The sequence below is a fragment of the Pocillopora damicornis genome, chromosome 13 (assembly GCF_964200805.1).
Source record: "Pocillopora damicornis chromosome 13, jaPocDami1.2, whole genome shotgun sequence".
Taxonomy (NCBI): domain Eukaryota; kingdom Metazoa; phylum Cnidaria; class Anthozoa; order Scleractinia; family Pocilloporidae; genus Pocillopora; species Pocillopora damicornis.
The window spans coordinates 18,980,025-18,994,947 of NC_142682.1; the positions used below are offsets into that span (position 1 = coordinate 18,980,025).

The following is a 14,923-nucleotide window of genomic DNA, read 5'->3' on the forward strand; positions in this document are numbered from 1 at the left end:
CGCCTAAAAAAGCATTACTCCTCGTATCTTTTCGTGTTGTTCCGTTTCACGTCGTTGGTTGAGATTAGTCGCACTCGGGGGTAAGCTCGATAAAATGCGATAAGACTTAACACAAGTCCGGACAAGCTGAAGCAAAGCAAACAAGGGAAGAAGGAAAATAAACAAGGCAAGTCAAGGCAAGACATAAAGAAAGACTTAGACGAGTCGCACTCGGGGGTAAACTCGATAAAATGCGATAAGACTTAACACAAGTCCGGACAAGCTGAAGCAAAGCAAACAAGGGAAAGAGGAAAATAAACAAGGCAAGTCAAGGCAAGACATAAAGAAAGAGGAAAAGACAAAAAAAAAAAATGAAAGCCCAGGCCAGTACAAGAAGGGCAAGACCAGGCTAGGAGAGCAAAGCTGGTTACACAAGAATAGTATGATCAATGTAGTCGAGACAGTCTTCTTTGGAGCCGTTCTTGGGGGATATCACGCGACACTCCCCTCAAAATGCGTGACATCTGTAGAAGAGCTGAGAAGGAAGACTAAAGTCCAACTGGCTTGATCTAGATACAGTTCAAGTTGCGAGTCGTCGTGACACACGAGTAACCAGCCTACTAAGATTGAGAAATCGTATCAAGCATTGTTTTTCTTCGTTTCATCGACTGTCGGATTCATGAGTCGCTACTCGTTCGCGATCAAAAAGAGAGCGCCTAACATCGCAGATAAGTATTTCTCAGTCGCAATCACGACTTAATAGCAAGCATAATATAAAAATATAATTAAACAGTGATGTTTATATCTGATTCATTCTTACTCAAATAATTATTCAACAGATTTACTGAAATCTGTTACAATGAATAGCACTGGCCACACTAAACATCATTCAAGAACAGCAAATATAATACTCTTAAATAATTTCTATTTTTACTGCCCATACCTTAATGACACAGAAATGACAGATTTTTCAAACTCGAGTTCGTGCCGCCAGTTTCATTAACATATTTGGCAGACATGGTCTGCCCTTTTTTACTACATTTTACAAAATCATAGATCTAAATGTCTTTTAGAACAATTATAAGAAGCAACATGAAGAGAAATTTAAAAAAAATAAACGTGGTTCTCTTTGTGTATGTGTGTGGGGAGACGAACTAAGTGTAATTATTGGTTCGCGAATTTACAGGCGATGTGTCCCCCCCCCTTTTTTTTTTCCCAGCGTAATTCACCGCGTGATGAAGTTAGCGAAAACACATCCCGACGCTGAGTGCTATATGAGAGAACGTGAAGTGAATTCAAGGAGTCTTAAACTTGCTTGGTTCCGTAAAAGAATGTGTTAACAAAAAGAATGACACTGGAGCCAACACTAATGCGAACATCGGTCCATGAACTGCAGGGTCACGGAGTTGCGTGACAGCCAATATTCCATACGCATGCGCCAACCAATGAGCCACAATGATTATCGCGTGACGTTTGCTCTTGACCAACTGACTGATATGCTAAAAGGAAACATGATTTTAGAAAAAAATGTTCAGTAATTTTTATTTACAATTGACACATTGTCACAAATGTTAGGAGATGAGGTGGCCTGGGGGTTACATATTAAACTGCTAATATAATTATTTTTTTGCACTTTCCTCCCTTCGCCTGAAATACACAAAAAAATTATGCCTGTTCTCCAGGCTACTTCATTATTACAGTGCCTCTCTACACCCACTGACAATATGTCAGAGAAACCTTAAAAAATGCTGCAGCTACTTTAAGCTGATGAAAGCTACAGCAGTACAGGTCCTGTTAGGCTTGTATGATGTTACACTGTTGCATTAGAATCCTTTAACTCTCAGAAGTGATTAACATAAAACTTCTCCCTACAATATTCATACATTATTCAGCAAACAGGTGATGAGAATATTCAAACTTATCAGGTAGAAGCTGCTATCTTGATCTAGCACCAAGTTCTCATAACTAATTTACAAGGAAATGTGTAGCAGCAAGAGGGGAGAATTTACAATCAGATCTTGGGAGTTAAAGGATTAAAACCATACCATCTGGGATATGCAAAAGTACACTAACCGTTATTTTATTCTTGGCAAGGACTGCAGCAGTGCTCAGGACAGACACAGTTAAAGTGATGTATGGGTAAGAATAATCTATTGGAAATAAAAGAATGGAAAGTATAATGAATATGTTATATAGAGTGTCAAGGTTTTCTCATCAAGACTAAGTAACTTGATGCCTCATCATAAACAAAACAGAACAAAAACACTTACAAATGATTCCACCAAATAAGGCATGCAACACTGCAAGGGATGGTAAGAAGTACATGGCAGCATACGTAGAATCTCGCCCCTGGCCATCACAGAACTGGTGTGAAATAATGGGCCGGAACAAAAACAGGAGCCCAACAGAGAGTGCATAATACATGAGCACTATGGTGTACCTGACACAGGAGACCCAAACATTAAAAAGCTGAAAAACGTACAGAAATTCACCAGAATGTCTACTTCTGGTCTCACAGAATATACCTGATCTACATTCAATGATAACCTGGAGCGAGGCACCCTTTATCAATATGTCCCATATGCTTTAAGAGATTGCAATGCAAACATTTTGTTATCTGCCTGTTGAGGACATTCATTGCAGACAATTCATCATTCAATGCCTTCATAGAAAACAAATGACTAATGATCATCATCAGGCCATAAAATAAACTTCCTCAACAATGTCCTCAACATCACACATTTTGTACTTCCCTATTTCCTTGCCAAACCAGATACTCCCCTATAAGGTTTATTGTAAATTTCAGTACATTTTAATGGACAAAATTATACTAAAAAATCTTTTTCAGTAGGAGCTTTTCATAATGATAATAATCAATTCTTCACCAAACCACCTTATTGTTGCTACTTACAAAGGATAAACAGCTTCCTGTGTGCAATGAATAGTGTTGACATAATCAGGTTTGGGATTAAAGAATATTGTATACCAGTCTGCAATTTGTTTTGTCTTGCATGAGGTCAAACTTAGGCTGCCTATATGTTTAAAGACAAAACAAGTTTAATTTATCCACATAAACACTAATCTTTGGAAAAGAGACCAGTAAATGTAGAACAATGTATACTGCTTAAAGTTAAAGTCAGACAAAAGACATCTCTTTCCTGTGTTGTTTATTCTGTTTTTCCCTCAAAGGATAAAAAGTCCTTCTCAAGTGGGAGATGTTCTGGCCTATCAGTTCACATGCTGGACTCCAGGGGCCAGTTGAATAAAGGGTGGACAACACTATCCCATGATAAATCAGTATCCCACAGATAAGTGATAGCAAAACATATAGTGTAATCCACTGTGCAGAGATTTAGCCAATGGATAGCAATATCCAACCCTCAAACAACTGGGGCCAGGTCAAGAGGTTTGATTAAAGTTCAGGGAACCTCACTGTGTTGTGCTCATGAGCAAGACCCTTAACTCTCACCATGCCCCTCTCTGCCCACGACATAGTCCCCAGAAAACAGAAGTTGCCATAGAACTATACATGTTGCAGGTTAACCCTTTAACTTCTATGAGTGACTGAGACATAATTTCTCCTTACTGCACAATATCAATACATTATCAAGCAGACAAGCAGGAAGAATCGAGAGAAATATCAATTAGGGGATTATTAGTCAATGCAAACCCCAAATTCTCCCAACTATCATCACAAGAATTGAATGGGAAACAGTAAGGAGAATAACTAGTGAGATCTTAGGAGTGAAAGGGTTAAAATGGGATTGGGGTTGAAATGATTTCAAACCACATGGAAGGTCAATTTGTAATTTTTGCTGCTTAAGAAAACTGATGATATATCTTGCTTAAACAAAGATAAAAAGTAAATGCATAGAGCATCATTACGACATAACACAATTGAGATAAAATACAATGCAGTAACAACATATTAAACATACTGCAAAAGTAGTGATTGATTAAAGCATTTAACCTCAATGTAATCTACAGGTAAGCAGTCATATCCAATTGTGGCATTGTCTATGTGTTGCATGGGAACAAAAAATTAAAACAAGGCCCTTTAAATGTTTCATACATGTTTGCAGACAGAATTTTCCTCACAATATCAATATAACATCAACCAGAAAAGTGATGAGAATAAAGAAAAATATCAATTTGGGGATAATTAATTGATCCAATACCAAATTTTCAGAACTAACATTATAAAAATTGTATGGTTGACAAATTTGATCTGGGAGTTAAAGGGTTAAGGTTCTACACTAACCTTGAGGTTTACTGACAAGAAGAGAAAAAATGGCAGCTAAAGTACTTTCAACAAAAGCACTCGCACAGAGAAACAAGATGCTGCAAAATAGTCATAAAAACAAAATTGAGAAATCAATTGCATTCAAAGTACTGGTGAAAAAAAATTTAGATTAAAAATCTCCCAACAACGTCAGTCACACAAAACTCTGAACTTGAAGCACCTAAATAGAAGCATGACTGAATATTAATAAAGTTTCATTTGAAGTTACCTTTTTTTATCTCTTTTGGCAAACAAGTCAATGAAGAACCAATGAATTATCAAAGACAAGAATGCCATAAAACCCAAGTACAACCAGTCATATAAATCAGGAGATGATGAGCATTCCAAGCATACAGTGCCATTGGTATTATAACCTCTTGGGCAAGCCTAAAATGGAAAGATTTTTATATTATTAATAACCTTTATTTTAAGAGGGTGACACCAATTACTTTGAAAGGTACTCTCCCTTGTGGCCCTCTAAAAACAAAATTGATAACAATAAATTACAACAATAATGATAAAAAGCCTATTTACAAATAGTAATTAAAATAAAAGATCTTAAAAAAAAATTCTTATTTTCTCCCTTCCTAGTGACCCTCTAAAAACAAAGTTGATGATAATAAAATTACTAACAACAATCAAGATAAAAACCTATTTACTACTGATTACTTATACAATCAACCCTGATATTTTAATAGGAAAAAACGAAAATTTGAAAATCCTAAGCCAGAGGTGAATAATCTTATGTTCTCCCAACTTTTCTTGACAGTGAGTTGTTGCACTCCTGATCTATGAGGATGAGAGCAATCACTGCAGTTATGTACACTACTTAAGCAATAGTGAAAAGAAAGCCTGAAAAATTCAGACTTGTATGCGAGTTGAACCCATGACCTCTGCAATACTGGTGCTATGCTTTAACAACTGAACCTATAAGCCAAGTTGGAGCTGGTCATTTTGATGGTTTGTAATAAACTTGAAAGTGATAAATAAATGATTGTGAATTTATGGATATCATACATCTGAACTGCCGTTCAATACACAGAGAAATCTGTTAGAAAGTGAAGCCTTTTGCTTTATTAGAACTTGCAATAGACTGGAATCCTTTACAGTGGAGAAGCAGTGCAAAATGATATGCATTCCAATAAAAAAAAACTACATGATGTGATGAATGACATTGTTTTGACGTTGATATACTCAAAAAAGATTTTTCATATTTGCCACATTTAGAGAAGCATACATTTGAACGGTATTTTGGATTTAATTCAAGCTTAGCAACTAGCTTACTATTGGACTGTAATAAAGACATGTAGTGTCTGCATTCTCGAGAAATTTTTAAAAATTTGTTGTTTATTAAAGAATCGCATTACTTACTCCGCAGTCTCCAGGTTTTCCATCCTCTTTAATTACCCTTCCACAGTATTTCCCAGGGCATGGTTCAAATGCACCTACAATAATATTATAAAACAACTGTATGTTTTCACCGCCGATATTATAAGTTAAATGCAATAAACATAACATTTAATTTTGATCGATTCTCCGAGAGAAGGGAAAGAAATCTAGTGTAAACTTTTGAGAAAACCATTACTTAGTTTGGATGTGATGATATCATGATTTGTTCGCCATGTTTAAACTATCTAAGAATTCCTTACCGTTTATGCCCCCTTGTAGTGGCAAAAACCAAGTGAATGACAATAGAAGAGAAAGGAAACGTCTTTCACTCATGCTAAAATACATTGAGTCCACTTCAAACTACATCTTTTTCAGCCCTTTGATTCCCACCTTTGACAATAGAACTATAGAGGTTATTTCTGAAGTCTTAAAGGTCGAAACTATCCTAAACAAGTCTGCGGTGGAATCGGCCAAAATCAACCTCGGACATCTCCAAAGAACATAGTCGCCATTACAAGGGCTTTGTAACCCAGCCTCTTTTCGCGAGAGCGCGCGATCCGCGCGAAAGTTTCATTACGGTTAATCTGCGTTAAGTCAATTTTCAACCAACTGCTATTCAAGTGGGGTTTGTCATCTGATATAAAATATGATAAGCTAAGAATTGAAACCACTGTATCAAATGACAAGCCCAGAATACCTGCATGATACGTGTTGAGAAAGACAAAGCCAAGGTCGACTAGGGTAAGATTCCCGATCCTCTGTGCTTCTACACCGTATGTTTGAAAGTTGACTGTAGCACTTCAAAGAAAGAGGAATCAAATGCAAAGGTAAGATTTCAATTTTAGTTGCAATGTGATGTTTTGATCATTCTTTCGCTAAATTCCTCTTTGATCTGGATCACTGGTTCACGTAACAAACCTCCCACTTACAACAACCCCACAACAAGTCCCGGAAATTGCATTTGTCACCATACACGTTGATGAATTTTAGCCTTCAGATATGAAAAATATAATTCGCTTTGGGTCAAGCCAGAGAGGGATCACGGAACGCATTTACCGTGCGCTCTTGCGGATCGCAAGTAGTAAGAGATAGCCTGTTGCGTAGATAACATAAATCTTGGGTTATGTCTACTCTTATACGAAATTTTATCCCTTTTTTATCTTTTTTTTCAATCTTAACACTGCTTAATGCAGCAGCGCATGCTACGTGCAAGAAAAATGAAAAGTCTAAGCGACCGTTTGTAGTCTGTGATGAAATAGTTATTGTTTACCTTCCGTGTAATTTTTCCTGGGCGCTGTTCGTACGTAATTAGCGTTTCCCTTTCTTTACACAACCTTCGTGGAAGAACGAACGGCAAATATGTAGAATTAAACATAAATTGGGTATTATGGATCAAGATTTGAACGCAAAGAGGAGGCTGTATCTCCGACATCATACAGGATTTAAAATATCACAGATCTATTTCTACTGCATGACAACATTTTATAGATTTGTGTTGTGCTCATGCTATGTACGCACTCTTTCCTTCGAAAAGGTAATGAACAACAAAAAAAAAGAGAAAACCAACGTGGCTTTATCGTCAGTGGAAACTTACGCGCGAGCTGACATGTTAAGCCCGAATTTATGAACACGTCACGCTCAAAGTGGGTTATAGCGTGACACATGGTCCGGCTAAAACACGCTAAATGAAACTGAAAGAAATCTCGAAAATTAAAGCAGTTGGGGAAAGAATTGATGACGGTAACTTCAAAACACGTCAACAACTTTTGTGGGGGACTTATCAGAAATCGTGTGAGTTTGATGTCGATCAGCAAAGCTACTATTGACACTTTGAAATTTCAGAGGGTACAGAGGTTATAGGCGCCTTACATAACATATGCTCAACTTTTCCGGGCTTTCTGAGAAGGGAAGTGTTTTGAGTCACTCCCGTGATTTATTGCCCGTGATATATTGTTTATAAAATAAACAGAGTAGCCGATAAAAAAATAAGGTATTTCTTTTTTTTCCTCAAATTTTATCTCTTAGATTGGAAATGAGGATCTTTACACTATCCATGTGACATCACGAGTGCGTCGTGCGTCACCGGCCAACTACTGGACAACAGAACAGGAAGTTGAACCGATGGGAGGGGAAAAAACCGCAAAGGTATTTTGAGGAGACTGGATATAAAGAGCTTTCCTTGAAAGCTGTGTATAATTTGAATAAGGGAGAGTCCTCAGAGGTAAGCGCAGTTTATCATTGTTTTATTTTTTATAATTTTCTCTAAGTATCCTTTTCAGGAATGTGCTACGCACCGATGGAAGTGTTTCTCTCCTGAATCAAAATTGAAAGTTGAATATCTGAGAAAGATAACTTTATAAATATTTTGTAAGAATTTGATCTTTTAACTCTTGCGTCAATTCTCTTTATCATACCGGAGAGGTTTGAAGCAATTCAAATGGAAAACATTCAATTTACGATCTTGTTTACTTGATTCACTTGGATGATTATTGATTGTACCTAAGGTCAAGATGGCTCGATGTTTGCTGAGATCTATTCAACGTTTCGTATGGAGTAGGGCTAAACAAGTCGTTGCGTTTGTCAAACAAACTTTGTCAATATTGGATTCATCATAGTGTACGAAGATTACACGAAAGAATTGCGCTTTTTTTCGAAATGAAATGATGAAACTCATTTTGGTTTCTCTGCTTTGAATGTCTTAAGACGAACTATTGCAGTTTAACATCAGTCACAGTCAAAATTCCTTAACAAGCATTGAATTTTTTTCTCTCGCTCAGAGATCCAATTAACAAAAACCAGACCGCAATATTATTGAATGGGAGCTGAGCATTTTGAACTTGATCGGCTTTTATTCACCTGTAAAGTTTTCCAGTTTGTGACTTTACGACACAGTAGTAATCTTGGATGGCTGATGCAATTGGTAGAATCACGGAAACATTAAAAATTCCGCTTTCATGGTAAAAGATTGGATTTCCGTCCATTTGACAAGCGGGACGCGTGACATGTAACGCAACGTTGTTATTCAGGTCTAAACCGAGGAGCTATCCTATGCTCGAATTAGCATTTATAAATTTGATTTTTACTCTTTTAATTTTTTATTTGTTTCTGTTTGATCAATTCTGCTGATGAGTAAATAACCAGATCGAGAAATGAGCATAACTTATCTCGTAAATAAGAACGGAAATATGCAGTATATATTAAGCTGAGATATATCTAATTGGAATTGTCCCATCTATTTTCAAGATTTTCTAGGGAATTACCATATCATGCCAGAGGAAAAGACCGGCCTTGCTTTCTCCGGTGGTGGAATTCGCTCTGCTGCATTGAGCTCCGGTGTGTTACGAAGGCTTCTACATCGTAAAGTTAAAATTGATTACGTTAGCTGCGTTTCCGGAGGAAATTACACAGCCGCCGCTTACGTGGATTGGAAATACAGAAACAACAAAGAGGATGATCCGAAATGGCATAAAAAATTTTTTGAACACATGCGAAGCAGAGTTGGTTACATTTGCAATTGGAAAAATCCATTGCAAGGCATTTTAGAGAGCATCATACTGGTTTTCCTGCTGATCACAGTCAATCTTCTAATCCCCTGCATCATCTACAGCGCCGGTGCTGTTCCATCTGCCTACGTCATCGATTACCTGCTTGGCACGGTCATGCGCAAAGGCTTCAACTGCACTGATGTCCCACAAATTTCAAAAGGACTGAACAATTCAAGCAAACGTTGCACTCAACAATTCGAAATCGACGAGCCAGAGATGCGCAAGCCAGTTTACCTGTTCTTTTTTCTTTTCCTTGCATTCTTTGTGTCCCACGTCATCAAGACTATCGCTCCATTAAGACTTCGCTCGATTTCTCGTTACTTCAAGATTTTGTCCGGGTCGCTGCTTGCTTTAACGTGCATTCCCTGGTTGATGGAGCAGTTTACTGAGGTTCTTCCCAATTGGCTTTATACGCTAGTAATCGTGCTGAGCATCTTTTTCTGGCTTGGATTCCCACCCTTACGAGGCAAGGCATCCTTAGCACTAGTGGCGTACGTTTATGCATCCGTTGTGAGATGGCGAGTGTATGAGACCAGTGTTATAGGTATCGAGTATGAGGAGAAACTTTTTTACAATCTTCTCCTCGTTTCTGGATTTTGCTTATGGTTGAATCCTTTCGTTGGAATGTTCAGCTCCACGGCAATTTTTACATACTACAAGTAAGTAGTGCTAACTTCTCAATCAATTCAAGAGGTAGCTGTTGTGTTGTCATATACGAACGGAGATCAAGTAGGTTTATGCCAAGGATCGAACAATCCTCATTTTAACTTTATCACGCTTCTAACCATTTATTTGGCTGCGATATACAGACAAGGAGACGAGCATAGTTCAATGGAGGCAGAGTTACTGCGCACACTCGAATGATTTCAAAAAGCCTCTTTCAATCTTATACCTCATTCACACTAAACCTTAAATGTGTTTTAAACTTTTTTTGTTAAACACAGTTCTATAAATTTGTTACTTCACAGAAGCTGCTTAAACCAATGTTTGTCGACTTTAAATGTAGCTCACTGAAAACAAAAGTTAGGGATGACTTGAATCCTATGGAAACTCAGTTTTTAGTTCTCTGTTTCTAATTTGGGCAACTGCCCACCTACCCCTCCCCTAACCCAACAACAGTCTATTGATAACAACTTAGGGTTAATCTTAGGGTTAATGTTGGGTTAGGGGAGGGGTAGGTGGGCAGTTGCCCAGATACTGATATGGGTCCTTTTCATTTAGTTAAACCCGGTTCAACTAAAAATATTTTGCGTGAATGGGGTAATAGAGCGAAGTTCTTTTCAATTTCAGGTGGAGACTGCAGCGAGCGTTTTTTACGAAGAAAAGCGTTGGTTTACTTGGCTGTAACGGAATCAGTTGCCGAGACTTCTTCCCGATACTGTCCTGCTATAGCCCCGAGGAGCACGACCCAGCCAAAGAACCTCTAGTCATGGATGACCTAAAGCAAGTCAAACCGCAATACATCAGTAACGTGGCAGTGGATTATTGGCGCAAGAAACCGATCCTAAAAGAGCCTTCCTACGCCATCATGGCACTGTCACCGACTGAGAATGAACGAATCGACCATCAGCCGGGGGAACCTAGTGTGGAGGACAAATTGTATCCAAAATACGTCAATCAGACGGATGCCATGGTAACCTCTGCTGCTGTGATGGCACTGAGTCCAGAGCAGGAGGAGCCGTTCAGAGATCTACAGATGCTTTTGGGATTAACCCTCCGAAAAGGAATCAGGAGTAATCCGAATGAGTCTTTCGGATTAGCTTCAAAGGTGGGTTGCAATGTGAAACCTAACTTTAGGAAAACGATAAAACGATATGAGAGGCGAATGCATTCGCGGCAGGCGGACAGGCGACAGGCGTCAGGCTGCAGGCGGTAGGCGACGGGCGGTGGGCAGTAGGCGGCAGGTAGTAGACGGCAGGCAGCGGGCAACAGGCGGTAAGCAGCAAGCAGCAGGCGGTAGGCGGCGGTTGGCAGGTGGTGGGTGGCCGGCGGCGGGTGGTTAAACGGACGACTCGTGGCGATAACAAAATAAGCTCTCCACTGACCATCGACAAGTTTCTATTTCCGATCGTTTTTATTCCGTTGTCTCATTGTGTTGTCTGGCGTTTTTGTTTCAGATTTTAGCGGTTTTAATCCAGAGCATCGCAGCCCTCCCGATAATATTGCTTGCAGCCATCTGGCATTCTCCTTGGGACATGAAGAATGCTGAGAGAGCCGCTATCGCTTCGTTCGTGGTCTATTTTATAATTTTTTTCGGAATTGCCTTGTTGCAAACTGGCCGTAGAACACCATGCTTCCTCGACAACTTTGCAAGGTGAGAAATTTGAGAGTTCTACCTTATCAGTGTGTGTCCGTACAGAATGGAAAATCTATGCTTCAGTTGAGCGCTTGTCAATTGCCGGAATGTCTTATAAAAACAAGTCTAAGATAATTACGACTGACAATCAGAGCTGAACAAAGGAAACGCAACGGTCTGATTTACGTTTTACATCTGATTGTGCGGGAAAGAGCTTTGAGTTTATTATAACAATCATAGCACACAATGAAAAAAAATTCTTCTTAATCCTGGATTACTTACAACATTTGATTTTAAATTGCTCTAACGATGGTTAATTTTTCGAAAAGCCTGTCATTAGGTTATTTTTTGTCATTAATTGCGCTCCGAAAATGCCGCGATAGTTTTTGTCTTTTTGTCGTATTTTCTGAAAACTTTATCTTCGATCAAACCTTTTGGCGCACTTCACAGCTTTTATTACTTTTAGTGACCTTGATCTTTTGTTTCCTACAGATGGTGTCACGTACATTTATATCACGTTCGAATGTTGCGTGAGTTATTTCAAGTGAACAATGTCGGCCCCAGGCCCCCAGCACTGCTATCTCTCAGTGATGGTGGTCGCCTGGAGAAATTTGGTTTGCTACCACTACTGAAGAAAAGACTTAAGCGGATTTTAATCGTGGATGGAAGTTTCATAGTGAACGATGAAGACTACGCCAAACAGATCCTGAAATCGATGGATCAAGCCAGAAAAGACCTGAATTGTGAGTTTGTGGGATTTGGTGGCCGTGATGTGAAAGAGGAGATGCGCAAAACTTACGTTGACGTACCTCGAGGTCGCCAGCCAAGATATCATAGATTTAAGGTTCAGTATTACGACAAAAAACCCGATGAAAGCTACGAGAAAGTGAGTGAAGGCGACATAATGATCATCGCACCTCGTTACCCCAAGTATGGAAAACCATCTCTAGATTTGGAAAATAATTGGGATCAGTACCACCAAGATACCGGAGAGCGACTTGACGAAAAAGAGTGGGGTAAAGGGCCTGTTCTCAGCGAAGATGAAGTTGACCGCTTGACGTTCTGCTGCTGTGAATGTTGTCACTCAAACTCCAAAGTCGTTCAGTGGATATCTAAAAAGCTTTGTTTGGGATTCCCAAGTACGTCAACTGTCAATCAATTCTTTACGCCTTCACTCTATACAGCTTATCACCGCGAGGGGTATCGCGCATGCGTAGAATCTGGTGCCGAGGAATTTCTTAAGGAGTGTAATGCCACTGAACTCGCAGATATTGTGTAATGAAGAAGAACGCACCGTCCCACTACAGAGAATGAAAATAGTAAGGGACTGCGCATGTTCTTTTATTGTACCCTCTGAATAGAAATTGGCAGAAATTGATTTAAAGAGAAAATTTCTATAAACGAGGTTTTATTATTGCAAGATTGCTTAGAAAAAAATTACCGTTTAATGACCATGAAAGATTGGGTCGGGAGGGTGAATGAATGAGAGTCTTTGAGAATAAAGGATTCCATTGAATCTTCATTGAGGTTACAGAATTCCCTATAATTTACAAAGTTTCAAAACCTCAAAATTTTTATATAATATATGTAATGCTAGTTTATTTTAGCGAGAAAAAAAATGACTGTAAGAGGCATCATTCAGCCGTTTATTATGGTTTATAATAAAGTTCGGATATAACGTGCTCTGTCATCGGTTGAAAGAGCGTGTTCTGTCCGAGTGTAAAATGCGAAGCTGAGTTAAAGCTGTCACGCCATATGCCAAATAGTACCATGTCCGACCAATTCCCGCATTTCTCTCTAGCCTTTTTTCGTTAATTGAAAGTGACATTTTCACCAAAAAAAATTGAATAAAGAAATTGAAAGGGAGTTTATTAGAATGTTACAGCGCCTTAGAAGGGATCAGGTAAATTTTATTGTGACAGAACCAAAATCCTTCGCTTCCCGCCCCGCCCCCCCCCTCCCTTGCAAGACGATCACTAATGACCGCTTCCCAGCTTGATTGTAGATGAACCTACATCTTTTACAGTCCTTTGAATCCTACCCGACTTTCAAATCAGACCTTTAAAAGGACGTTCTCTGGAGTACATATAGATTTAAACATTCCGTAAAAGTCTACAGTCTCCGCGCTGGAGATCTTAGAAGCTAGAATTGCTTTTCTGACTTGGCGGAAAATAGTCATGTGATCGTAGGGATTAACCGCGAGTTAAAGAAAAGGCATGTTAAGATGATGTCACATGTTACCAAAATATTCGGTCATCAATAAGTGCAGACCCCATGCAGCACCTAATTGTCAAGAAGTTGCGAGTTGAAGATACTGAAGCCTACCAGGAGATGATTAGAATGAACTGCAAGACATTCTGAGGAATTTTTACGGCTACTTAATTCATTTTACCCTTTGCCATTTCGGTTTGAGCCCAGTTTTGGCAAAACTGCTGCCCGAAAAACTATCATTCACTATCATCCGCTCGTGCAAACGGCAAAAACTATCGTCAACCGGACTATCATGTCGAATTTGAAGATGTCCAAACTGCATGATAGTTGAAAGTAGTCGATGATAGAGCATGATAGTTCGTGTTCAAATACGCGTGATAGTTGAAACTATCATTAACCACTATGACAGTTTGAACGGGGCATAACTTATGGTTTAACAACACGAGGACGAGCTCGTACTTATACCTTGACAATCTTCTTTGGTAACAGAAAGAAGCTCTTCTTCTTCGCCACTTGATCCAAGAACGCTTGCAATTTTGTGGTGTGTATTTCCTCTAAAATTTTCTTAGAAGGAATCTTAAGCTTATGATAATGAGGACAAAACCGCATGCTTGTGTTTCTTCGTGCATGATGTCCGTCACGACAATACATCACATGGCATTGATTGTTCCTATAGTATGCGTACTTGGCATATCATCAAACAACGTTTGTACCAAAGATTCCCGATCGTCGATTCAACTCGATCAACTCTTTCGCCAGATTGAGAGCAAAACTACGAAATGAAATGTCAGTAGAACTGAGAAACCTCACAAAAATCCGCGATTTTAAATGAAAAATCAGACGGTGACTCTTCGCCATTTTAAACTATGTATAACCTGATTGTTCCATACATTTCGAGAAGAGTGTAGTGTGTCAATAATCTTATTATATCCTATGTTATCTATTTGTCCAATATTTTGACTCGCATTGATTCGGTTATTAATCTGTGTTTATCAACTATTGTTACTCAAATAAGTGTAAAATAAATACCTATTAATTTGCGTTTCATGTTTAAAAGTAAGTGGTTAAACATGGCTACCCGGTAGACAGGCTGTCATTGTTATGATATAAATAATCATTTAATTGAATGACACGTCATACCTCGAAAGTGAAAGTAGTCAGGGAAAGATCTAGAACTGATGATATTGAGTAATTTCTCGATACATAAATGAAAGAGTTGTG

General features: G+C 38.7%; 2 protein-coding genes and 1 long non-coding RNA gene across 7 annotated transcripts; 1 reads left to right on the forward strand and 2 right to left on the reverse strand.

Annotated features, from left to right (window-relative positions):
* Window positions 1–739: 739 nt before the first annotated feature.
* On the reverse strand, window positions 740–6,286 carry LOC113669852 (JNK1/MAPK8-associated membrane protein). The gene is made up of 8 exons (XM_089192182.1): window positions 5,911–6,286; window positions 5,633–5,706; window positions 4,491–4,648; window positions 4,241–4,320; window positions 2,891–3,011; window positions 2,250–2,419; window positions 2,053–2,129; window positions 740–1,478 (listed from the first exon to the last, which is right to left on the reverse strand). The coding sequence occupies exons 1-8, from the start codon at window positions 5,993–5,995 to the stop codon at window positions 1,275–1,277; spliced, it is 969 nt and encodes a 322-aa protein (XP_089048308.1). The 5' UTR covers window positions 5,996–6,286; the 3' UTR covers window positions 740–1,274.
* On the forward strand, window positions 6,182–13,222 carry LOC113669851 (uncharacterized). 5 transcript variants are annotated; one of them, XM_089192178.1, is made up of 6 exons: window positions 6,182–6,391; window positions 7,676–7,871; window positions 8,894–9,854; window positions 10,486–10,963; window positions 11,313–11,509; window positions 11,984–13,222. In XM_089192178.1, exons 3-6 carry the CDS (start codon window positions 8,917–8,919, stop codon window positions 12,768–12,770), a joined length of 2,400 nt encoding a protein of 799 aa, XP_089048304.1. In that variant the 5' UTR covers window positions 6,182–6,391; window positions 7,676–7,871; window positions 8,894–8,916; the 3' UTR covers window positions 12,771–13,222. The 5 variants fall into 5 exon arrangements, with proteins under 5 accessions (XP_089048304.1, XP_027041732.2, XP_089048305.1 ...); XM_027185931.2 differs by having other exon boundaries at window positions 6,189–6,477; XM_089192179.1 differs by having other exon boundaries at window positions 6,337–6,477; window positions 7,676–7,795.
* LOC149035833 (uncharacterized) lies at window positions 6,348–7,342 on the reverse strand. Its single transcript, XR_016182498.1, has 3 exons — window positions 7,245–7,342; window positions 6,921–6,984; window positions 6,348–6,448 (listed from the first exon to the last, which is right to left on the reverse strand). It is a non-coding gene; the product is annotated as an uncharacterized LOC149035833 (long non-coding RNA).
* Window positions 13,223–14,923: the final 1,701 nt, after the last annotated feature.